At 42.0% G+C, this 24,028-nt stretch overlaps 1 protein-coding gene across 2 annotated transcripts in view; it reads left to right on the top strand.

The window, feature by feature from the left end:
- Window positions 1-218: 218 nt before the first annotated feature.
- SH3BP5 (SH3 domain binding protein 5) overlaps window positions 219-24,028 on the top strand; it is a 57,439-nt gene continuing 33,629 nt past the window's right edge. For both annotated transcript variants that reach the window (XM_082478956.1, XM_082478955.1), the window contains exons 1-3: window positions 219-358; window positions 2,517-2,579; window positions 13,039-13,167. In XM_082478956.1, coding sequence (XP_082335082.1) covers window positions 278-358; window positions 2,517-2,579; window positions 13,039-13,167 — 273 coding nt within the window. In that variant the 5' untranslated portion in view covers window positions 219-277. The remainder of the gene's footprint in view (window positions 359-2,516; window positions 2,580-13,038; window positions 13,168-24,028) is intronic.

A 24,028-nucleotide genomic window follows, 5' to 3' on the forward strand; every position in this document is an offset into this window, starting at 1 on the left:
CATTATTAACACACAAAAAAGGGGCGGGGGGGGAAGAGGGAAGCAGGGTTAAAAAAAATAAAATAAAAGGAAACCCCGCAATTTTGCGCTCATTTCCTCTTTGCGGTGCGAATGCACAAAGAGACTGTGGGGGGGACACTGTGGGGAAGGAGGGGTTCCCCCCCCCCTCGGAGGCGGGGCCGGGCGGGGACCGGAGCGGGGCGGCCGCAGCGGCGGAGCCGGAGCTCAGGCAGCGGCGGAGCGGGAGGCGCCGGGAGCCGGAGCCGGAGCCGCCGCCATGGAGCCGGGGAGCAGGCGCGGCCGCGCCGCCGAGGAGGGCCCGCGCCCCGAGGAGGAGGAGGTGGACCCCCGCATCCAGGTGAGGGGCGCTGCGCCTTAGCCGGCCTCTCCAGGGGGTGGTGGGGGGGCGTGTGTGTGTGTGTTTAATTTTAAAATTTATTTTAAAATATATATGATTTGTATGGTAATTGTTACAATGATTGCCTTTTTATTTTAATTTTTGCTTTTTAATGCATGTATGCGTACATATACACACGCACACATATATATATATATATACGCACACGTATATGTGCGTATATATATATTTGCCTGCGCCGGGCGGCGGTGCAGAGCAGCCCTGGGTGTCTCGTCGCCCGCCGGGTGCGGGGGGGAAGCGGCCCCGGGGCGCCCCAGCCCTTTGTTACCCCGCGACCCCGGGCAGCGCTCTTCACCGGGCTCCCTTGGGCGTCCTTCCTTCTCCTCCTGCTGAACTTCCCCTCCCCTTTTATTTTTGACCGTGACAGCGTGACCTTGCTGGTGAAACAGGGCTGGTGCTCAGAAACTCGTAAATGGGGGGAGAACGTAGATTTTTAGATTATTTTTGTTTAAAAAAGGAGCTTTAGTGGAAGACGGTGTTTCCTCTCTATGAATGCCTTCTGAAATGCTTTTTATCCTTACATGGTTTCTAAACAAAGCTTTTCTCCCTAAAAATCACATCTTGATTAATTGCCTAGTGAAAACTTCAGCATGCTGTGGTCCCTGAAATGAAATGTATTTTTAGGACCCTGCAGATTTATGGCTTTTTGCCTCCAGCATTTCTAGGACTATTTGTCATGAGTGAATATAAGCATGTGTGTACGTTGCTGAGAGGATGGATCCTTGGCATAGGGCCCTCCTTGCTGTAATTGTCATTCTTTTCTCCATTGTGAGCATTTCTTTTTCAGGGCTGAGCAGAGCAATTGCAAAATCCACAAAACATGGTTACACATAGAGAGGCTCTCAGCCAAAAGCTAGCCTGTTACTGCCCTGATTTTGAGAAGCTGAGCTCCGTTAGTGCCTATTGATTTAATTTTGTCCTTAGGTTCTGCAGCTTGCAACGTGTTGCCACGTACCTGTTTTGCACATTGTGGGCAAAACAGTGTTTTTTGTTGAGTTTTCTGTTTGGCTGAAAAAACAGGCTGCTTGCTCTGCCTTCATGAGAACCATGTTCTTAGCCTTACAGTAAAAGGCAATTAGGTAATTTCTGTATGAGTGTCTGTTTCAGAAAACATGCAGGTATGTATCTCCCAAATCCGAGGAGCTACAAATGAAACCTGACCTCCAAGGATAAGAGAACTAAACTGTTGCAATTAATTCCTTTCTGATTGTAACCAGAGTCATTCTTGTAACCTAGTAGGAAATCACTCAAGTGACAATCAATTTACAGTGTTCTGTTTATACAGCTAAACATTTCAAGGTGGATTCTGTTACACCGGTTGAAAATTAAATAACGTTTGAGTTAGAGAACACTCCTGTTGAAATTGTAGGATCTCACATGGAGTAATATGTTGCTTAAATAAAGAAGGCTTTTGGAGACTGTTCCCGAGGGTTGCTTTTTGTGGTAAGAAAGTAATTAAGAATGAGCTTTGTTTTTACAGTAACTTCATTCATGCCAACACCACCTCTAGTAAATATTTATTCAAGGGATTTACCACCTTTGTTTTTGCTGTTAAGAGATCAAAATGTTGGCACGAAGGCAGACTAAGTAAACATAATTATATGTCCTATTGACTTGTTGCCTTTTAAAATGGTTTGCCAAAATCCAGAGTGAAATGCCTCTCATGCTGCAAGACGTGTTTCTTATCAATGCTGTGCTTTCACTCTGTCTCCTGTGATAGTACTAACTTTATGCTAATCCTTTTGGAGTGCATGTGTGTGTCTTGCTGGAAACTAGCAGATACTGACTATATTGATTAACAAGACAGAACTTACTGTACCTTATGTTTATTTTTAATAGTTAGGAATAAGCCAGAACAGGAAATGTACCACCTTAAAATAAAACTATAGAGCTTCTCTGATTATTTTTCTTGTAAGTAGCAAAGTAGAAGACTAGTGGCAGAGTTATTCTAAACATCTCAAGGTTTTCTCTTTTCACTGAATTTGTAAGCCACAGCCCTTTTGAGTTTTCAGTGGGGATGCTGAATGAGCCTTCTGAGACAATTTCCCCCCCCCGATTTCTTAATATGAGTTTGACTTTTTTCTTTCTTTCTTTCTAGGGGGAGCTGGAAAAACTAAATCAGTCTACAGATGATATCAATCGCAGAGAGACAGAGCTGGAGGTACAGAATTCATCCTTGCATTTTCCTTTTGTGCATGTTGGATTTTATGAGCAACAGAACAGTATTTTTGAATAGGTTCCCTCCTGAATTGTGCCATCCTGAATGGTAATTTGGCCATGAGAGTCTGGTGATGATTTTTTTTTTTTTTAAAGGTGTGAATTGAGTGAACAGTTGGAATAGAAAGGGAGAAGGCAGAGGGATGCTGAGCTGGAATAGAAAGGGAGAAGGCAGAGGGATGCTGAGCTGGAATAGAAAGGGAGAAGGCAGAGGGATGCTGAGCTGGAATAGAAAGGGAGAAGGCAGAGGGATGCTGAGCTGGAATAGAAAGGGAGAAGGCAGAGGGATGCTGAGCTGGAATAGAAAGGGAGAAGGCAGAGGGATGCTGAGCTGGAATAGAAAGGGAGAAGGCAGAGGGATGCTGAGCTGGAATAGAAAGGGAGAAGGCAGAGGGATGCTGAGCTGGAATAGAAAGGGAGAAGGCAGAGGGATGCTGACAGTGTGAAAACCCTGTGTGGAGAACCCCACCCCCTCACTGGCAAACTCAATTTTTTAGGTTTTGAAACTAACCTTAGACAAGTTCTGTTTTTACAAGTCACTGGTTTGGGTTTGTGTTCTTGTGATTATAGACAGTGAAAGTTTATTTGGTTAAGAGCCCTTTGCCATACAGTTACCTGCCAGGATCTCCTCTTTGGTGGCTACTTTTTTTAGCTTGTTAGTTTTGCGTTTTTTGTCATTACTTTCTGAGTAAGGAAAGTTGAAGGAGTTGAAGGAAGACTTCCTAGTTGGAAAAAGAGGTTTTCTTGGACATTTAAAAATCTAATAAAGTTCTGAAGAAGTTGTTTCTAAAGCCCCAAGTTTGAGTTTCAGCTACTTGGTAGTTATTCTGGAAGGCTCAGCATTATTGATCAAATAAATCAAAACAAACTGTCCTACTTGTGTGTCTAATTTTCTTTTAACTGCAAAACAAAGAAGATAAAGCAAGTGGAAGTGTAAGATGAATATGCTGCTAAAGGAAAACTGGCATAAAATGCTCTTTTACATCCTAAATAATTTTGATAACGTTACAGTATTTTGAATACTGTGTCAAAACATGCTTAGATTGCAGTCATGAACATCTATAGATTTCTGTTCTGCATCTTCAAAATGGCTGTTGGATCTCCCCTCACTTTTATGTGTGTTTTCATGAGGTGGGTACTTGGAGCATGGCATGGTTTCTGGTAGTATTTTAAAATATTGGAGTATTCACTGTATGCACCAAACAGAACATAGGGTTATAAACTTCTTTGGAAATAAAGCAGCCTTGTCATGTGGCTATTTTCTTCTCCCTACTTGTTTGCATTTTCTGTTCTTTGTGGCATGTAGATCATGAATTTATTGGCAAATAAACTTAGTGGAGTGGGGGACTGTTTGTTATGCAAAATTAAACTATATTTCAGCTGTGAAAACTGTTCAGTGTCACTAGCTTGATTTAAATTTTATGAGTGAACTTTAAAAATCAGCATGCTAGTCTGCAGCAGTACCAATTAAATGGACATCAGGACTCTTTATATACATACATATAATGATTTTTTTTTTAATATATCTTTTCAGTCTCCTTATTTCATGCTGAGGTACTGAAATTGAAAGATGGTGTTATGGATAGTTGCCTGGATTTCATTAAGCTTGTCATAACCTTGCACTGAGGACATATTATGAAGCAGATAGAATAGTAATAATAATGCAAATGCATACTTATGAAATAAGTCCCAATGACTTAAGATGGGATTTTACTGCTTGATTAAAATTATTCATGTGTTCAAGTGTTTGTAGAGCCTGGAGATTTGTAGCTACTGTGTGTGTGACACATCCTGAGCTCTAAAGGCCAAAAGGCTCCTGGATATATCATTGTAAATAAAAGAGCAGTGTTTCCACATTAGCTTGCTCTTAACGTTGTTGCTTACCTTACTTAGTCGAAGAAATACTATGTGTATGATAGTGCAGAGAATGATTATATGATGCTTTCTACCTCTGTTATTAAATGTTTACTGCAGATGTGTCTGTAGTACTTACTGTAAGCAGTATTTGATGGAATTAAGTTGAAATCTCATGAACAGTGTGCTTTCATGAATGTTTCCTCTTTGCTTTTCATCCAAAAATCTTACTGGATTGAAGCCAGTTTGTGGTATCATGCAACTGCATAATTTTTAATCCAGAAAGATTTTCATTACTTTTGATCTGCTTAAATTTTGAGGACAAATGCAGTTGGATGATGTAAGCAAGGCTTAATTTATATACATGTTGATAAATGCATTTTAAATGGACTTAAGACCTTTCTAAAGGAAAGGTATTAAAAAAACAACAACAAACCCCAACACTTGTGGTTAGAAGAAAAGCCCTGCATTCATACTCTGGACAAGAAAAGAAAGCTTTGCCAAGCAGCCTTATAGGACTAAATCCAGAGTTGGGAAGGGGGAGTTTAGAACTGGAATAATTCTGCCTCAAAGACTTCCAAAATCCTTGAATGCTGCAGAAAATGTGGGCTTCTGGGAGAGGCATGCTGAATTTGCCTTTGAAGATTTGCTCTTTTGGCTTTTATCAGCTGCTTTGGGTCCTTCTTGGTACTCCTTCCTAGTTTGTGGTGTTGCTGCTATTGCAAGATACTTCATTAGAAGAAAGATGTGTTGGGTTTTTTTAAACTGGTAAATGGAGTTATATTTATAATATTCTTCTTTTATTATTTTCTTCATCTTTTCAATATCTGCTCGTAGTTGATTTTAATGGGAACACAAACAGTATCATTAGGCTGTTTGCAGCACAAGATGCTGGTTGCCAGCTTCCTGTAGCGTTACTTTGTGGTCCATACATTCCTACTGTTGAATTTTTTCCCAGATTAATCTGGAAAAGCAATGGGAGCGTTTGAGTAGAAGGTATATTTCTTTGAAGGAAGTTCAGAAAAAGATACCCGTGTGTTTTTGTGACTTGATGTACTTTCTGATAAGCAGGAAGAGTAACCTTGTGGCATCTAAGTACTGTGAGTCTGTTCTAGACTTCCTGTAGCTTTGCTCTAAATGGGACTGCTGACTATCTCCAGTTCCCATTAACTGGGAAAAAAAAAAAAGGTTGTAGGTGTTAAATCCTGCTAAACCCCATGCTTTTGTTCTCACTGTGCCTTGGGTCTACATCTGCAAAATGGCAGGAAAAGTGCTGCTTTACCCCATAGAAATGTTATGAGGCTGAAATCAGTGCAGGCTTCTAGGATTTTGAGACTACGCTCTCTTGGTGTAGTTACAAATGTGTCCATGTTTGAATGATGTAGAAAACATTGGTGTTTGCTGCTCACAGAGGTTATAAAATGAGGAATTCCGTTTTAAGTTGATCAGCCTGCTTTTTTTTTTTTTTTTCACTAAGTTCTCTACCCCAGCCACCTGTGAGAGGGGTGGATTTACACGCATGGCATGACTTGAACAGATACACTGAAGTTGGCTTTTTTCTTTTACTTGATAGAATTACTCATTTTTTGCTCTTTTGACCTATCCTATTAAACCCTGGAGAAATACCCTGACCTGATGATGCTCACAGCCTGTTCAGGAGTTGCAGAGCCACTAAAGGGCACTGAGTAGCTGGTAGTTATATGTTGTGTTAATATATTGCCTGTTAATGAATCTTTGATTAGGCTTGATTTAAAATCCATAATGCTGCTCATACTAAGTGCAGCGCTGAGCATTAGTGACACAGTGAAAGGATGATAAGGGTCCTCCGAGGGATTTAACACTTGGCTTCGCTAGCATCCCTGTTTACATTTGAAGTGTCTGTGGAGAGGTGGGGGAAATATCTTGCAGCGGAGATACAAGTGTGTTTTGGCCGAATGCAAGTTAGAGCGACGCCTTGCTATTTGAGCATTTTTCCTGTTTATTGGAAATGTATCTCCATCTGAACTCACATCAGGAGTTGTAAATGTACTTAACAAATGTGCATGACTCGCCTGTCCAGCTAACTCATACACGTCTTTGGCTCCTGAAAGTACAATTCAGATGTAACAAATTCACTCAGGGACCCTCTGGCAGCATTGCAGGGAGGGGAAATACAGCACATACCATTAAAATTACCACTGGAATCCCAGCTATCCCAAATGTGGTTTTTGTTAGTGAGAGTTTGTGTTGCTGGAGCTATGAGCTTGCCAGAGTTTGTTAAGGGGAGATGACTGCACACGAAGACTAGAGCTGAACAGTGCTGCTTTCAGCCATGCTTGTTATAGGTGGGGCCTGGTTAGGATCCTTCTTGTACGCTTACCTAGATCTTCTAGTCCTGATCTGTGAGTCTTTGTGTTACTTTTAGTCCTGGATTTATCCTAACGGTCACCCTGGGTTGGTGTTGGATAGAGTCAAAGTAAAGGGGTGTATCCGTTATGGGTATCTTTCACGTGTGAGCCTTGTCAACATTTGAACGACTCTCAGAAGGAGAGGGGCTATCTTGTTCAGAGTTGGTCTTCTTACTTCATCACTAAAATACTTGGTTTGGGGGTAAAGCTCAAGCTTTTGACCCTGTCACACAAACATTTTAGGTAGACTTTACAAAAAAAAAACAACCCTCAGTCTTCCAAGTTTTAGAAAAATGGCCTGTCAGTGGGCAGGAACTTCATTCTGAGCATGCCTGCTCGGCCTGGGGAAACGTCTATCTGTGGAAACATCCGCTGCCTTATCAGCATCCCTGTGCAGCATTTTCCAGTGTCCATAAGAGTACACAGATAAGGGAGAAGCAGCTCACTGGCTGGTGTCCCTGCTGGTTTTTGGACTGCGTTATACATGCATGATGGATTTGTCCAGCACTAGCAGGGCGAATCTTTACGTGTCTCTTTATAATCTACTTGTTTCCGTAGGAAATGGCTCCTGCATGTGGATTGCTTGGTTTTTTGCCTTCTGCTTTCATCCATGGATGAGTAAGGAAAGGCTCCTTCCTCTGCTATGGCTCTGGAAAGATTTTGTCGCCCGAGTGAGTCAAAGGGCTTTACTTGATTAATGTTCGTGAAGCAGAGATGGGTTTCTAGCCTAAGGGAGGGAGGAAGGGTTGGGCAGAGAAATCTTGTTTTGGAAGGAGCACCCAGTGCCTTCCCCTGTGTGATTTCCTCTCCCCTCTTCCAGGAGGGCTAAAAATACCAGTGTGTTTTTAGTCTCGGTCTGTAACTGTCTGCAAGGAGGTTAGAGCAACTTCCAAATACCAATTTTTATTGTTCTTAGATGGTAAATTAGTAGCTGTGTGGGGAAAAAAGACTTTTTCTCATGCTTAAAAATTAAGATGTTACTTAACCCCTTCCTTACACCTTGTTTTTAAGGTTCACTAGTCAGTCTGGTTTACTTGAACCGCTCAGGCACCAAATAGATGTTAAAAATATCATTAACCTGTTTGATGCTCTGAGGTAGATTTCTGAGCATGTGCGTGTGCTCAGAAATCTGGTGTGTACGTAATTGGGAAGCCTACCTGCTTTCACACTTGGATGTTGTTGATACTAATGCTATTTTAACTTGGAAATGAGCCTTTGGAGCTGGTAGGTCTCTGTAGCAGAGGAAGGCAGGTATGGATACTGCCTGCCTCTTGGAAATAGATGAAGCCGGTCTCTCAGTCAGCAATTTCATTTCCCATGCACCTCCCAGGCTGGTTTAATGGATTGTCGGAGGTCCTGGACACCAAGGTCATAGGACAACCTTTGTAAATGAAATTTAGATGTGCTTCGTACTAAGATGCTTCACACCTGGTTGATTTTAAACAGAAAATTGTTTGAAAATACGTGCTTCATTTGGAAATGGCGGAAATAGTTACTTGCCTGTCATCTGGCATCTAACACCATCTCATCACCATCACTCATGAGAAAGGAAAACAAGCATGCTTTATTTTCCAACAGGTGCAGTGTAAGTGTAAAATTGTATTTTAGTTTCTTTCGACATTTGAGGATGGATCTCCAAAATGCTGCTGTATGGATGGGCTGTTGTTAAGTGTGGTCCCTCTCTTGGTGCAGTAGCGGATAGCTACCCAACAGCAAGTTACTGGAGACAAAGTCTGCTTTTAATAATGAATTATTGAAGCAAAAGCATATATGGGGTAGAAGTCTGGCATGCTCCCTCTAACTACACATGTAATATCTATCATTTCAGAGAAAAGTGCTAAGGGTTTCCAGGAAGAAAGTTGATAAGAGTGGAGCTCTTACTGATGTAGGACAAGGTGTTGCAAAACAAACTGCAGCTGTTCACGGGGTGCACTAAGTGCTATACTTGCTGGAGCGCGTGTGTGACGAACACCTAGGTAGCGAGAGTCTAGTTATTAAGACTATAACTTCAGTGAGAAGTTTCAGCTGCTGCTTTTTTTTTTTTTCACTTTGTGACATGCATCAAGGGTAAAGTGCCTTAATTGGCTTTTGTCCAGCTTTAAAAAGGTTTATCATCATTTCCTTTGAGCAAATAGGAGGGAGAAAACATTGGAAGTGTTAGCCAGTCAGCTTCCAATATAGCCTTTCTCTTTGCAAAATTAGTGACAAGGTGTTCTTAAAAATTATCACAGAAGATTGTGTGAGTAGAGCGGAAAACGTGCTTTTGAAATGTTGTTTGGGTGTTTGAGATGTCTTTCCTCGGTTGCATTGCTTCTGTTATGGTTTATCTAGTCTGTGTATGTATTCAGTGCAGTGATGAGAAAAACCCATGTGGTGATTTTTTTTTTTTTTTTTTTCCAAAAAATACCCAGAAATGTTAAGTGTGACTCACAGGGTTTGTACCTAAGGCTGCATACTTGCTTTTATCAATAACTAGCATTTCTGCTGGGAAACCATTGTCTTTAAAACAACTTAAATACAGAAACTAGGAATTGAGGACTGTGCTGGAAAAGTTGCATGGCGTATGCTGCCCTGTCTCAGTTTTGCTCGTGGCAGCAAGTTGCAGGAATTGTCGTCTTTTCCTTTCTCTGTTATCCACGTGTGCTAGGTAAAGGTCTGAATGAAGCAAAAGTTTGGCAGTTAAGTAGTAACACTTCCAGGGAGGCACATCACACCAGAGGATTTGATAAATAAGTTGAAGGTGGTGTGGCTGTCTTCCTAACACAGATGTAAGGCTTCCCTCGTGCTGGGGACCATGGATGAACAGCACTGCTATGCTTTTCCTGAGCCTCTAAGTTTTTGACATGAGGGTTCTTACAGAAAACACCATTAAGAGGATTTATAGCTTTGAATCACTTCGCATGGGTCGAAGCATCTCACTGACAGTAACATAGGAAGATGGACATAGAGTAGGGAATTAAATTGATTCCCAGGTTATTGCCTTGACCACAGGCCCATCCTTCTTGTGCACCACAAATGCACTTTTCATGTCACGTAAGCAGCAAGTGCACCAAGCCCAGTGCCCCTGGTGCAGTTGCCTTGGTGCTTCTGACCTCCCCAGTTTCACATGAAGGGTAAAAATAGCTGCTGCACCTGTATTTCTTATTTAAACTTCCCCAGGGGTGCCTGCCAGGGGAATTTTGCACTGTCCCAAGGGTGATGACTATTACAGGTGCTCTGCCAGCACGAAGCTGGGCCGACACACTGAGCCGACGCACTAGTGCGGCTGCGTGTTTGCAGGAGGGAGCTGTGCCCCTGATCACAGGAGATGTTGCCATAGCTCCCAGGTAGGAGACGCAGTCACTGAGCCCATGAGAGCTGGATTGGTTTGGACTGAGGAGACTGGGTGGTGTGAATGCACTGGGTTGCTGCAGGAGCACACACCGTGTGGATACACAAAGTGGGATCTTTGTGCTTTTGTAGTGTAGTTGGGGCTAGTGGAGAGTAAAAGTGGTGCGTGTAGTGGAGGAGAGGGCATGGGTTTGGCATTACACCTTCTCAGAGACCTCAGCATCTTGTTGCTTTGTCTGTAGGGGATGGCTGCAAACCTTTGGTAGGGGGGACTGATCCCAGCAGAGTACGAGCATCTGCTTATTCTCTCATGCAGAAGGTGATGGAGCCTGCAGGCTTGTGTACCCCGCAGTCAGGAGTCTGAGAATAAATGTCATTTAAAATAAGTCATGTGATGGATGACATGAGTATAAAGTTCTAGGGTGTTTTGTTTTTTGTAATTGTTCTTCACTGGAAAAAATGAGGATGGTCGGACCCAAATAAAGCCTCAAAATAGGAAACAGTCACCTTTTGGGGAAAATGATAAACTGGAGGTTCACACCTGTATATTCTTCAGCTGAAGCTTCCTGTTCTGTGTAACTAGCTACTGTGTGAAGTGGGGTTGTGCTCACGGATAAACATGTGCTTAACCATTTGCAAGATCTGTGTCTCAGGTGCCAGTTACAGGATTAGTTACAGTTTAGTAATTTGTATGTGCTTCACCTGAGTTGGTGGAAGATTAACGGGTACAGAAGTTGCTGTTAGTTTGTGCTCTGTCCTTGGTGGTTTTCAGTTTGTTCGTTCTTTTTTGAAACTCCAGGTGGAGACTAGTCCTCTTTTTCCTATTGGATAAGAGTGTATGTAATTATTACATGAATAGATTTGGGGTAGGTCTTCTAAGCACAGATTTGGTAGTGATGGTTTCTTTGTTCCAAGTGCTTATCTTACAAACATGGGAACTGATTTTTTTGATGAATCACTGCACAGGGTTTTTTTTTACTTAATGCGTATACATTTATGTTTTTCTTTAACTATTTCCTGTCCATAACTAGTATCCTAATACGCAGCTTTCGCAAAGAAACTGAGAAACAAACCTTCAGGCTCACTCATTTAGAAACAAGTTTTTAATTTTGTTCCTGCACTTGTAGGAATCTTTTTTTTTTTTTTTTTTGTAAAATATACTTCAGTACTTAACATTTTTCTTGCAATACAGTCGTCATGCTTGCAGTCTTCAGTTACTTGTGAAACTCATTTTGAGCAGTGAACCATATATTGTCTAGTACTTTAATTGGAAATATTCAAACTCTTCTCACTGAAAAAAAGCATTGACTCGATACGTATTGTTTGAGTGATACATTTCAGGCTTTTACTAAGAAATGAGATTATTGACTGGATTTGAGTAATAAAATAATAAGTTAATGTGCATTTAATTCTCCTTTTTTGACCTTGTTACCCATTTGAATACTTCCTTAGAATAAATTGGAGTACCTTAAGAATCTAAAGCTATTTGCATTGGACTGAAATATTACTGATGCTGGTTAAGGTTTTAAATAACACTAAAAAGGAAGTAAAGAAGCTTTTACTGAAGCATATTGCTTTTTTTTTTTTGTAAAAACTAATACATTATTGCAGTTTTTTTCCACTTCTGAGAGCATAGTGGTAGGCTCCAATCTATTTTAATTCTTCCAATGAATAAATAGTTGTGCATTCCAGAAATCCTCAGCCATAATGACAAAAACCTCCTGAACTAGAGCACTTCTTCAAGCCAGCTGCTTCCTGATAATCAACATGTCACTCCAGCAGCCTGTGTAAATCCTGCTCTCTAATTAGAATTACAAGGCTTGTCAAGAGCTCACATGGCCTTTCCTCTTAGTCTCCTTAAATCCTGGGCCAGGTCCCAGCCTGAATTTGCATCTCAGCAAGAATTCCATTGATTTAGAGTCTGTGTTGGGTGCTGAGATCGAAATCGGAATCAGTTTGCTTAAAGGTGTGGTAATTTCAGTGGAGCAGAAGAATATTTTAATTGCTTCAACTAATCATGTAAAGAGGGCAACTCACCCAGTTTGGAAGTAGCTGGAATTTATTTTCTTAAATGCAGTAAATAATAACAATCAAATGGAAAGGAGGTGTGCTTACCCATTGGTACAAACCATAGCTGAAGAGGCAGGCTTTTATGGTGGGCAGTCTTGCCATGAGGACCTTGGAAGTTTTTTTGCTGCTATTGAAGTAAGTAGGATGTGTTTATAAAAAGAAAGAGGAGCTGACTTGAAGATATACCATGTGGGAAGTGTCCAGTTCTTCCTGCAGAAAGCAGGTCCTGTCCATCCTTGTCTGCATTGTGAAATGGTGTCTCTGGGGGAAACAGTACTAGGGATGGGACACACTATGGTTTAGGAAATGCTGATGGCCAATTTGCCAGCCTGCTGTAGGGGTTTGGCCCGTCCCCTAGCCCCATTCCAGCTTTGTCTAGATCAGTGTCTTTGCCATTGAACACCCTCTCAGAACTTATTACGCTGCTGTTTGCCTCATCACCAAGCAAGGCATTTACAAGCTATTCCTCTCTGAGAAACCCTGCCAGAGGTGACACCTAGCACTTTTGTGGCAGACATAAAAGCATGTCTCCGACAAAGATTTGGTGTCCAGGATGCTAGCTTTTGAATGTGGTTCTGGGTTCCTGTTATTACCTCTACCGAAGAATTCTGGCTTAGTCCAAATGACAGTAAGTGTTTTGAATGTATCAGCTCATGTGTGAATCTAAAAGAGCATCCTGAAGGTAGGAACAAACAGACCGAAATAAATTTTAAAGCTCTAATCTGTCTTTGTCCCTTTCATTTCTTTTTGCAACATTTAAAGGATGCACGCCAGAAGTTCCGCTCAGTGCTGGTTGAAGCAACGGTAAAACTGGATGAACTGGTAAAGAAGATTGGAAAAGCTGTAGAGGACTCTAAACCTTACTGGGAAGCGCGGAGGGTGGCCAGACAGGTGAGAACTTTCTGCCTTATAAGCTTGTGCCAGCAGTTGGAGAGCACATACTGATTACATTGCTTTCCTGCTATTAATAACTTCTTAAGCATATGCACTTGGCTGACACTGGCCTGTGTCTTGAGTTGCATGTCAGCCATATGAATTGATGGCAAAAATGTTTCTTCACAGCCACTGCTGCACATGTTCTTCAGTCCAGGAACAGCTACAGCAGGCACAAACTATCAATTGCACAAGGCTAATTTTGTTCTCCTCTTATTATCAATGGTCTTTCAGAGCCCTGCTCTTTCCTATCAGTAGTTGTAATTATTTGAAAATACAGCGTAGACTTTGTCTGCTTTTTCTTCTTAAAGCAAAATGCTCAGCAGCTAAATAGCTGCAAGTGGAAGTTGCTGGAAAAGAGGCTGGAGTGGGGCAGATTGGGGAAACCTTCAGGGTTTGGTGCTGATTAGGTCGTGCTGAAGCAGGAATGTGTTAAATGTGGCTCTAAAGTGTATTGGTTTGGGGAGAAACAGCTCTGCTTTCTGCACTGTCATCAGGACCTTACCTCCTTTTCCCCAACTACTACTTGATTATTGATACGCCTGCGGGACTGAGGCAGGGAAGGATGAGGCGTGAAAGTACAGGTGCGATCTACTGGCTGTGGGGAAAGCAAGAAAGCTTGTGAGATGTCAGGCAGCTTTTCACTTTAGGGGAAAAAGTAGCTGAGAGTTGAGTGTGTGTGGTGGCTTAGGCAGTGCTTCTGCTTGGTGTCTGTAACAGGGCTTGCTGGTGGTGTCTGAGGCTTCCCCCCCCCCCCCCAAGGGGAAGGATGTTCCTCGGTGGTACTTCTATTTTTCTCTTGAGGCAGGGAGAGGCAGAAGTAGAGGCAGAGTTGCCTAGAGCTGCTGCTTCTGTGCTCAGCTCAATGATGTGTGGCATCTGTGGCTGAGTAGCCAGGATGGGATTGTGTTCAAGGGGAGAGTGAGAGATAGGGTAGCATGTGTGAAATACATGAAAATTACAGAAGGATTTTGTTTGTTACAGGTCGGGGGTGAGGCTGAGAGATGAGAAAAGTAGTGTAGGTGTGTGCCAGAAGGCGGAAGGTAAACTCGTGGGGTAAGAGAAGGGGAGAGAAGAGAATATGTCCTCAGAGCAAGGCACAGGAAAGGGAGGCACGAATGCAAGCTTCATTGCTTTGAAAGCCGATGAAGCAGGAGTTGAGTTGATAAGATGTGGCATGCAAGATAATATGTGACCATGTTGATCCTTTAAATTGCACAGCATTGTTTTGGATCCATTGTCTCAGGCAGTGAGGATGGTGTGTGGGGGTTATTAGGCTTAATCCTTCAGACTAGAAGCAGCATGGCAAATAGGTAAACTCTGCTTCAAAGCACAGTAAGCATGGTATCTACTACTCATCTGTAACTGCTCTGAAAGCAATCCCTGCTCATGGGGCCTATGGTGTGTGCTAGAGATAAATCAGAAGTGAGCTAGAGAAAGAGAGGAAGTTAGCAACAAAATAAGATGAACGAATTGTTTGTATTGTGTCAATTAATATGTGCAATTAAAAAAAAAATCCCCCAAACCCCACCTTGAGTATGAACTTGCACTTCTATTACTATAAATAGCTACGTAAGGCACAGAACGTGCATATCTTAAAGAGTTATACTTGGAAAAGTCAATGGTAGGAATGCATACCTTGCAGTACAAAAAAAATATCAGATGACTTTGAAGTTTGTAACATCAGGCACTGAGAACAGTGAACTTTGTCCTCTGTCCTGAAGCTGGGGGCAGCTTACGTCCTGAAAATGGAATTTTTTACTCCTGTGTCTTTGCTGCCCCTGAAATCCATTCAGTCATCCTGTTCAAAGGTGCTTTGCAAGAGCACTAAAAACTCCCAAACCACTTAAGGTCCTTAGATTTGTGGATTCACTATTCTGGTATTGGGCTCGTAAGAGAGAACCGTATTTTTCTCCCAATCCATTCTGTCATTAGCTAGGTTTAAATGCTATTTATTCCAGATCTGCTAATTTGCTACACAGTCAATTTTCTTTTAATTCCTTGATAGCATTTTTTTTTTTTTTTAAAGCAGGGATTCCCCTTCTAACTGTTCATTTTTTCCATTTTGTGTTATGGAGCTGGTCATAGAAGAGAGCTCCCTCTTTGTATCTGTTCAGCAGACAGAGCTGAAATATATTCTCTGGTTTCCCTTTGGCTCTGTCTAATAAAATCTCGAAATAGGAAATGTGAGTGTCAAGAGGAATATTAGCACTGAAGGACAGCAAATCTATCTGGAAACCAGGAGATTGGAAAAACTGGTACCAGTCGTCAGCAAAGCATCTGCCTAAAGAGTTTTTCTAGTCTTAATATATTCTAGAAAAGTTCCGTTTAACTAGGAGCAAATTTGCTATATTAAAGTGGGGGGAAGGGGTGGGTGGTAGGGAAATATGAAACTGGAGGAATGTACCAGAATATTAATATGTTTGGGTGCCAGCCTGCATCTTTCTTTTATACTTTGATTTGTAAAATTGTAGCGAAATCATGGGAATAGCTTGATATTTTTCCATTCAAATGTTTAAAATCATCTACCCTAGGAAGACTGTCTTCCACCCTCTGTCTTCATAGTTATTTTAGAGCTATTAGGCTGCCTCTGAAAACATAGGTACAAGGTTCTCGGTGGTTGAAACAGCTTTAATCAAACAATAAGGGAAAAATGCATGACTGTGCTTGTAAGAGGAAGGGAAGTGTAAATTTGTTTGTTCTCAGTAAAGGGAAGTAAAGATATGACCTATAAATTGAAGTCTTATGGGAACAAAGAACTGCATAATTAATGACATCTAGTTTGGCAGAAATGCAGTTGTCCAGAGTTACTTGCATTTAAGATGTCAGTTGTGGGGTGAGTTGGCTGATGCAAGCTGTATTTAGTCATACTGAAGAGTTTGTTTTCACTTGGGCATGATTATGTTTCCCTTCTGGAAATATTTGTTTCATCTGTTAAGATAAAACCCATTAAAAAGGTGCGGGGGCACTGATGTGCGGTCAGCAAAAACCAGGTCCCCGAGTCAAGTACTTGCCTGGAGAAGCTTTAGGACCTTGAGCCCTTCCATCTCCTCACCCTTATCCCCATCTTGTGCAATCCTCTGTTGGCAGAAGATGGTGAATTCAAAACAAATTAATTCTCCCATGCAAGAGTCCTGTAGCATCATGTTTGTGTAATATATGCCAAGAGAATTTCAGCTTGGCCTATCTCAAGGTGAAACTTTGCTGTAACAGAACAATGGTCCCTTAGCGTTAGGATATGAGTGCTTTCCCCTCTGGAGAGGTGGCACAGGGAATCAGGATGCTGTCTGTTGGCACCAAAGCAGTAATATCTAGCTTTCGCCCAGGCTGAAGTGAGAGCTGGCTAATATTCTTTCCCCTGCAGGTTTCATGCAACTTCTGCCAAGGCAACTTTGTTGTGATTCCTCATTTGGTACACCAGTGGGCCTTTCGTGTTGATTGCAGGGGCACCTTACTGTTTTGGAGCATTTTGATCCAAATTGGTTGTTTAATCAAATTTTAATGTATTTCTGCTGCAAGAACTTTTTTTTTTGCATTTAGCATATTCTCTTTTCATGTTGTTCTTTACCTTAAGCCACAGTGCACATGTTCAATGGAAGAACCTTGACATGTAGCCGCAATATTAAATTCCCATAATCTAGAAGGCGGTCGGGGTTCTAAGTGTTGAGAAGATCAATCTTCCCATGTCTGTATTATCTTCACCCCCTCCCCACAGTAATCTACTTCCTTGGTTAACTAGTCGGACAATTAGACTTTTTCTTGCCCAAAGGTAATGGGGAAGAAGGGTGAAGTTGCCAGGAAACATGAATAATGTAAACAACAGTGTAGGTCTTGAGCCTCTGATGTAAGGAGTATCTTAAGCCATTGTTGACTTAGCATTTTGCAGGGCTGGGGCTGGAAAGCACCTACACAATAGTGTCTGAGCAGGTGACAGAGTTTGAGAGGTGTGTTACCTCCCTAGTGACAGAATGCTGTGCAAAAGCAAGTACAGTCTATTGCATAAATCGCTGGGCTGGTAGGAGCCAATTTTGTGCTTCTGCATGGTATAGATAAATTACTTCATCTCTCTTAGTTCCTATGTAAAATGGAGCTGTCAAGCTGCTGTGAAGCCGAGTTCATTAAGGGAAGTAAAAGCACTTTGGGGTCATTGGGTGAGAGGTGCCATTAAAACACTATTATCTGTACATCATCACTTGTGAACCCAGGGAGAAACTGAATGGGAGGACTTGCCTTTCTGCTTTACTTCTGCTGGGGAAAAAAAAATCTGATAAAAATGTGTTCTTACCCACCCTCACAAATAAAACAATCCATGGGTTTGTAGCGACCCTAACATGAATAAAAGCCCTGGAAGTGTTGCTTTTGATTAAGCTTCAGCTCCTATTACTGAGCGGGTTTTTTGCAGAGTGAGAAGTTATGTTTTAGTCCCCAGTACTGGCTCACATCATGAGTATGTGTGGATGCTTTGCTCAGTTGAGCTTATTTTGGAGGGACACAGTTTTGCTTTGTGATGTTCCCCTTGCTCCACTGCCTCCTTTAGCTTTTACAAAAGAGTGTCAGAAAACTTGCTTCAGGTGAAAATAGATGAAAGATCTATGCTAGGTCATATCTATATGTATCTCACTGAGGGACCCATCTGTAGCAAGCGTTCAGAGTGCAAGATGTTGAAGGGTATGCATGTTCTGCTTCCTCTTGGGTGACTCTTCCTGGTTCAGTTTTACAACGAATTAATCTTTTCGTGTTGTTGGCATACTTTCTTAAGCAGCACCCTTTTATCTCAAAAGGTTTGGAAAAACACACTGGAATCGGTATGTACAGTGGTTCTTCCCTGCTGAAGTCTAGGCACACCTGAGAGGAAATGCAGTTGATGGACAAGTAGATTGTGTTCAGCAGGGACAGCTAAAGTGTCCTATTCACTTCAACTTTTTATGTAGTAGAGCTCCTTCTCACCTCACTAATAATCTTTCTGTCATGTAAAATTTTTATACTGGATTGCCACATCTGTTTGAAGAAGTCAGCTAACAGGGTAAAGAATTATTAGGGATGAGCTTCCAGATATTCAGATGCTGGATCTCTGTTCAGCCTGTCTTTGCAAAATTTGGGAGAACCCAGTTACCACTGGGAAATAATTTCTTCTGGATTTTGGTTGGATTTGATCAGTGGGGGTCAGAAGTTAGTAGTGGACAACAGCAGATCAAGGTAAGTCTATAGGATTCACCTTGATTACCTTTATGTACTGCTGGGTTTAGAGTCTAGTCTACAATAATCATTTAGGCCCTTAATCACCGACTGTAGTGAGTGGTGAGAGGTAGGTGCATGTGAAAAAACTTCTGAGATACGTGCCTCTTTCTTAAATGCAGAAGGAGTTCAGACATCTCATCTTGAGTTGTTTAGCCAAGTGAAAGTTGTCGGGTGAATCCTGCATCAAGTGGTTCAATGAATCGTGTATCCAAAGTGAATCAGGATGAAAGGTAGCTGCTGTAATCTTGTAGAACTGGAACTGAGGAGGAACTGAGCCACTTGATGGTGAACGTGGGAGGGGTGTAAGCAGATAAGAGCACACTTGCCTAGTTGGAAGACTCTTCCTCAGCAGATGAGATTGATACCATTCTTTGCAGAAGTCAGGATTGCAGTGCTTATAAATGAATGAAACTTTCCAAAGCGGCCATTGCATCTCAGGTTCTAGATGTTCAGCTTGAGATGTCTGAAAGTAGTGTTGCAAGTGTGGAGAGTTACAGAAGGTAACTTTCTTAGCTCAGGAGACAAAAGCTTCTTAAATTCACACAACTTGGAGGTTCAAAACTGCCAATCACCCTTAAAATTAATTAGGAACTGGAACGTGTTGTCTTGCCAGCGTCGCATTTTGCAGCACCCAAGTTTCCCATCCAAATTCAGTCAGTGAATGAGAGCTAATTGGATCACAGCACCAGCTGGCCCTGCTGTGGACAGGAGGGCAGCATTAAGTGTGGGTGACGGCTCCTGGGTCCAGATCCAACAATGGTGGATATCCAGGTCTTCCCCTCTGGTTCCTAGGCACTAGATGTGTTATCCATCGGTATATTGGAGGTAGCCATGTCATAAAGAATCTCCTTTTTGATCCTACTTTCATGAGCTGAAGCCCTCATGTTCCCGTTTAAGACAAGAAGGAGTTAAGAATAGTTTGTATTATCTGGTAAGCTTATCTTGGCAAAAAAGGTGGAGGGAGAGGGAACTTGAGAAGCAAAAATTAAATGTCAGCAGAACTGTGACAGACTTGCATTCCTGTTTGGCAGCTTGCCATGGAGCTAGTAAAAAGCAAAATTATTGGCACGGTTACAGTGGAACAACCAACTGACCTTTCCTGGCTGAAGGAGTGTTTCTGGTTAACTCTTTAGAAACAAAAAAAACTATCTGGTGGATTCACGTTCTCAAAGCAGGGATATAGAAACTTGAAAACTGACTTCGACAAACTTTCTACAAATCCTTCCAACCGTTTAAGGAAAAAACACAAATACCCAGAACACTTAGCTGCTTTCTGTGGCTATAGTTTGGTGCTGCATTATCATCGTTAAGTAATGATTGTCTGTGCAGCTACTGATGCTACTGGACTGTTAATTCTGGTCTCTCTTACAGTTTGTTCATCTTACACATGGAGAAAGTGATGTGGGCAAAAGTGCCCCTTTTATCAAATGAGAGCAACTTCTGTCAACATGGGGTCAGTAACTCCCATAAGCTCCTAAGAGGATATCCACCCATTTGATGGTGGAGCCAGTAGAAGGTATTTTGTATGGACGTTGCTCTTCTGACCGTTTGCAATAATCAGTCTAGGCTGGCAATATAGGTTATTTGTGGTCTGCCTATGCTGATAGTTTGTCCTTTTATTTGGAGATGCTCTATTGCAGCTACCCTGGTGGCTCTTGGAGAGCCTCACAGTAGTGTGAGGATAGAGGAGGTAACGATTTCTGGTTTAGGAAGGGGGGGTGAATGGTGTGAGAAGCAGCTTGCTCTCCGGGTGAGTAAATCAACCATACACAAATGGCTGTGATTTCATTTTGGACTACTTAGGCTGGTGGGGTGGAGAGGCCACTCAGAATGGGAGCAGGGAAGCAGCTCCCTTCCTGAACTGGGATTTACCTGTTGATGGTCGAGAAACTTTTCTGTGGGGTGGGGGCTGACCTGATGGCCTTGAGTAGTGCTGGGGCAGGCCAGGCATGGGAGGGAGGGAGGCAGGCAGGCAACACAAGTCTTGCCTGGGAAGAGGTGGCTGGGGTGCCCCGAAGGGAAGGATGGGAGACATGGCCGTTGCCACATGGACAATCAGGGAGACCAGCACTGTAAAGAAATGGTAACGAGATGAAATGTAGGTGAGATGTGCAAGAAGTGGTGCCTGAAAAGATGAAGCGTGGAGGCTGCGGGTTGTACCTGATGGCGTAAGAAGTTTTGCGTGTCCTTTTTCCCATTCTGCTCCCTGTGGACCTGCTCTAGACCTGAACCCCTTCTTCCCACCAGCTCTTTCATTTTTTGTTACGAAACACATCATTAAATCTTGGGGAAATGGTGTGAATGTGACGTCAGTCCTCTTGTGAAATGTGGAGTTCCCATTGCTGTGATCCCGAGGGGCATTCTTAGTATATATTCATCTCCCTTTCCACATGGTATGTGGCTGGCTGTGGAGTCAGGCACCCATCTGAAGAGGAACTAAGTCAAGCAAGGGAATTTGACATCAGTAATTTTATTATTGCGGGTGAGGAGTCACTTCCTGGACTTCCACCAGGGAATCCACTGAGTTTTGTAACTTTAATTCTAAAGTAGGATGCACTTTGGGTTAAGTAAAGAAAATATTTTGCCACACTCAAAATTTGATGGAGTGCCTGTTGTGCTCTCTTGTCATGTTTGCACAGTTGTGATTGAAATCCTGGGAGTAGCGTGTAGGAGTCATTACCTTGCATTCAGGTATGTGTGGCTCAGTGTTTCACTGCTGCCAGATGGAGCTGCTTCTTGGTGTGTTCAATTCGTTCCATTTGAATGCTTAAAACCTGAAAACGGCATTTCAAGTCTTACATTATGGTCTGTTGCATTTTTCTTCAGGCCGAAGTTGTGACGATGCCTAGGAAGCAGGGAGCTCAGGGTGACTTAACCTGGGTCAACCAGCTGGGTTTTGCCTGGCTGATTTAAAAGTGTTATTATTTGAGGCCTTAAAGTTTAAGCAAATAATTCTACATTTGTGTGTGGGCTCTGTCATCTGGTTGAGCAGCATGATATTCGAGTGTCTCAAGCTAGCTGTCCTTAAGCTGCTGAGAAGATAACAGATGTTGCCTGGCCGGATTTGGAAAGTTACGCCAAAGATCTGATCTGTGAAGGAAAGCTCCTGAATGTGTTTGTCTTCCCATCAACCCTGCTAATGCAGGATAGTAGGTCAGTATGACTGGCAGGTCTCTACCCCCTTAATCCTGAGCAGCTGGAAATCTGTCCTGCATTTGGGAACACTAAAGGCTTCTACTTCACACGTGAGCTATAAAAAAATCCTTACCTGATTAATATTTAGTGCTCTGTTGCTTGTATTTCCTGCAGACTAGGTGGCATCTGTAGCAAAACCACCTGCAAATACTATGCTCTTGGCACCCTTGGATAGTAGAAGGTAATTTTTAGCCACTTGGATGTTGAAATACCTGTATTGATTAATTCTGTGCAAATGTATGTGCCCCCTTTAAAAGTTAGACATCCTGTGTCTATCTTTGCTTTCTAAGCCTCAGTGAATGGGTCTAGTTATTTTGGATTGGTATTTATACATCCTACATTTTCATTTTAAGTGAGCACTGTTCTGTTGATGGAATTTTAGTTTCTGTAAGCTATTGATGCAAAAACTGTAACTGATCTTATCATCATTAGTAGATGTTCCTTGGAGGGCTCCATTATTTAGATTTGTTAGCTGGCCACTGTAAATCAGAGGTTCTTCCCTCTTCTGCTTTTCTTTCCAGAAGTAGAAGAAAATACTGTCTTCATCTAAGTGTTTTGACGAATTTATCTAGAAGAGATAAAAAAATATTACTTTTTTGGCGTCTATTTCTCCCACCCCACAAAGCATCCATCAGTTCTTAGCTATTCTGGATGGCAGCAATACAAAGCCAGCTAGCTGTTTAACCTCCTCTCCAGTAATTGTCAACAATGCAATGACTTAATTATTTTTCCTACCCTTTAACAATGTTTTTTCTTGTTCTTTTTCTGTTGTGAAATACTGAAGTGTTGGGCAAGTAGGTTTAAAATACTGGAGTACTAGGGTAAGTTGGTGTAGAAATGCCCTCTGTTGTTTGAAATAACAAGAAGAGGGCTAGCGCAGGAAAGTTTGGGTTTGGTGGGGTTTTTTTCTTTGTTTGTTTGTTTGGTTTTTTTGTGAGATGTCAGCTGAATTAGGCAGAAAGAAGTGATACAGGTGATATGGCTATTAGCTTAGCCACAGATGCAATGGCAGATGCTGGAACTGGCAGGAAGGTGTAAGCACCTTCTACAAGGGTGCTGGGATGTGCAAATAGAGATAAATTCCTTTGTCCTCTGCTGTCGTCTGAAGAATTGATTAACATCATTTTGCATCCTCTTCAGTTTGGAAAACCCCAAGAAATTTATATTGTGGGTTCCTTTGCATAGCTGTAGCACTTTCCATAGCTATCGCCAAAAGACAAACCTACAGCATTTGAAAAACTGATAATTTAAAGGAAAGATTACCTTGCTTTGTTCTCTCTTACTGTTTCCCCTCCCAATTTTTTCTGGCTACTAGTAAAGGCTATTTCAGGAGATTGTAAGCCACAGACAGGATCATCTGTTAAAAATAGTAGCTGGCATTTGCAGCCGGGTGACTTGAGGTCAGGGTGATATCCTATATACCTGTTTTGCGTGGTAATTGCTCAGGGATGACTGCTGAAGGCAGTCTTGCAACTTTGGGGAAGTTGTTCAGCCGCTCCAATCTTTATTGTGTGCAGTGGTCTAAATAGGTGAGAGTTTGTTATGAATTGATAAATGCTCATGCTAGGGGCTGCTGCCAAAACAAATCTGATAGGGATGTTGGTTACTGCCTTCTGGGTGTGTTTCATTATGACTTCTAGTAAAACAGTATGAATTTATGAGCTCTTGTCTGTTCTTGCTGGAAAAGCTTGTGAAGTATCTAATTCCTCTGTAGCATGTGTGGGAACAACTCTGTATTGACTCAGTTTCTGTAAGAAAAATCTCTTCTAATTGCAACAAACATGCAGTTCTACTGTTAGAATATAAATTTTGCTGCCAGGATGTGGAAGAAATGTCCATCTCTTTTTGCTGTGTCTGCTTCTGATGTTTGGTGGGATTTTTGGTTGTGTGGTTTTGGTTTTTGTTTTGTTTCTGGTTTGGTGGTTTTGGGTTTTTTTTTTGTTTGTTTTTTGTTTTTTTTTTTCACTTGGTAAAGGGTGCTAATGGTTTGTCCTTAAAGGAGGATTTTATTGCTATGAAGTGGAATTGAAATTTTGTCTGTTCCTGCTGCTACCTAGACTTTTTTGTTCATGGAATGGACTTAGCCCTTCAGCCTTCAAGGCACACCACCCCCAACTTTTTCCTTTTAGCAAAGCAAGCCCGTTATTCACACGTGCTATGGAGTTGTAGAATTCCACTAGGAAAAAATTTGAAGAGTCAAAAGATTAAGTACCTTAGACAGGTCCCTTAGGAAAACGACTGTCTCAAAAGTAACTGTGAGCCTGCAGTCAAAGATGTACAAAGTCAGCCTGGGCCCTTCTTCCAGAGCATGTCCCTGGTGTTGAGGATGGGCAGTCGCTGGTGGGTGTGAGGCTTTCTGGGGACTGGGAGAACATGTCCAGAACAG

The sequence above is a fragment of the Vanellus vanellus genome (genome assembly GCF_965231255.1).
Source record: "Vanellus vanellus genome assembly, chromosome: 2".
NCBI classification, from domain to species: Eukaryota; Metazoa; Chordata; class Aves; order Charadriiformes; family Charadriidae; genus Vanellus; species Vanellus vanellus.